The following is a 2,042-nucleotide window of genomic DNA, read 5'->3' as shown; positions in this document are numbered from 1 at the left end:
CCATTCTGCTCTCTTGATGTGTGATGATTTCATATCACTGCACAATCACGTCTCTGTGTTTTGGGTGGAGTGCCAAGGGGAGCTGTCAAGCCCAGGTTGTCAGCCCATTCAAAAATCTGTTGTCATTTATTTTGTCATCTGCTGCAGTTTTCATTACCACCCCTTAAATGCTTCATCTGCGGTAAAACTTACATGTGCTGATATGTGTGTCCTGTGTGGAAAATAGCCATCCATGCGTCAGCCCAGTAGCCTCAGATGCAGTGTCACGTGTGAAGCAGGCACTGCTGTCCCCCGCGGGTGTGGACGCCCTTCCAGGAGCTGGCGGGCAGGAAGTCTTGCCCTGGCCGTGTTTGGAGTCTGGGTGGCTGGGAATGGGAAGCAGGATCAAGTGACCCGGTTCAGGGGAAAAGACGGGAGAGGTGCGCGTGATGTCTGAGCTCGTTCTCACAGACTTAAGGGCCAGGGCCTCCTCCGGAGGAGCAGCTTCCAGGGCCTTGTCTGCTGCCTCGGGCTGTGGGACTGACTCTGGGTCAGTGCTGGGGAGCGTTGGAGAGAACCATGCATAACACACAGGGCGTCCCCCCAGAATGCATTTGCACTCCGGGTGACTATAAAATCAGTGTGTATTAACATACAGTTCATTTTTCAAAATTTAAAAGAATCTAGGGAAATGAATAAATTTTTTTTGTCAATGTCTGTGTTCAAACTGATGACCGTTCTGGCCCAGGCACTGCTGATAGCACGAGGCCCTGGGATCGCAGGCATCAAGGATCATTTTGTTCCGTATTTGTGCGCCCTCAGTTCATCCACGGATGCTGGTTTTGTACTGTAAACTTTATCTTTTATGTTTCTCCATTGAAAAATAAGTCTGCTGGCACTTGAGGATAAATTTTCTTTGTTCATAGCATAGTCTGGCTTCACTCATTATTTCAAACAAGTTAAACCCGAAAAGGAGTGAAAATTAAGTGAATTCTCAGCTGTTAAAGTGTGTATACCTTTTTTGGGGGGACACCCTGTAGATCCTCAATGAAAACTCTGTAGTACTTATTTCTTTGGGTTGGGAGAAGAATCGTTGAGCTTTACATAGCACCAAAATCATTAGCAACTTGGCCATTAAAACACTAATTGTAGTTTTCTTTCTTTTCCTCACGCCGAGAAGTAAGACCACCTTAGGAAATGCCCACGAAAACTCAGAGGAACTCGAAAGTGCCCGCGAGGTGAAGGAGAAAGAGGCTGCGCTGTAAGTTACTTCCCTGAGTTGCCATGGGGCCAGCCTGGCTATTGGGGGTTTTCACTTGGGATCTTGAGGAGGTGATGTGGGCTTGTCGTTAGTGAAGAAGAAACTGTTCTTTTAATACATCCTTCAGCTGGGCTGCTGTCACCCAGGGCACTCTTTCTAAAATGGTGAGCTTGGGCACGGCCATGGCTGTGATTGGTCAGCGGCTTTTGGAACCAGATGTGTCTGAAATATCATTTCTGACTCTGCCAGGTATCGGGTGCCTCGGGCAATACCCTGACATTCCTCCCAGGGCCGTAGGCTCTCCTGTAGGGCCTGCAGGTAACTGCTTAGCGGATTCTATAAATAAATGCGTTGAGATTTCAGTGGGAAATACACCCATTGTACTCTCCTCTTCATCCCCAACACTCACATCAGCACGCACACAGCCCCCTGCCCTCAGCCGCTGCTCATGCCCCTCCTCCCCCCTGCCTCTGCCCGGCTATTCCTGCGATGGGGTGGGGTGCCTGTCTCCCCAGGGGTGTTGATTCCTGGGGAGCCCTAATGCTTTGTCCCTGGGAGTCCTTCCTGCACGACAGGTCACAGTGACAAGCTTGTGCTGCTCAGCGCCGTGACCAGCACACAGCTGGTGATCAGTAAGTAGTTGTTGAATAGGTGAGCAAACGAATGAACGGTGCCCACTCTCTGGTCTCGGGACCCAGTGGGTGTAGTGCCCCAAGTCTGCACACACACACAGCCCTTGACTTGCTTGCTCTCTTCTCCACTCTAGGGCCTTCCTCCCGCCCGGTGGGCTCCCCGCCCCCCC

General features: G+C 50.7%; 1 protein-coding gene across 1 annotated transcript in view; it reads left to right on the top strand.

Annotated features, from left to right (window-relative positions):
• Window positions 1-2,042, top strand: part of ANKRD44 (ankyrin repeat domain 44) — a 147,432-nt gene that overhangs the window by 68,744 nt on the left and 76,646 nt on the right. The window contains exon 16 of the mRNA XM_014545560.1: window positions 1,160-1,240. Within this exon, the coding sequence (XP_014401046.1) occupies window positions 1,160-1,240 (81 nt within the window). The remainder of the gene's footprint in view (window positions 1-1,159; window positions 1,241-2,042) is intronic.

The sequence above is a fragment of the Myotis brandtii genome, unplaced genomic scaffold (assembly GCF_000412655.1).
Source record: "Myotis brandtii unplaced genomic scaffold, ASM41265v1 scaffold412, whole genome shotgun sequence".
Classification (NCBI taxonomy): Eukaryota; Metazoa; Chordata; class Mammalia; order Chiroptera; family Vespertilionidae; genus Myotis; species Myotis brandtii.
The sequence above is the reverse complement of the archived record's forward strand: the minus strand, read 5'-3'. Positions and strand labels throughout refer to the sequence as shown.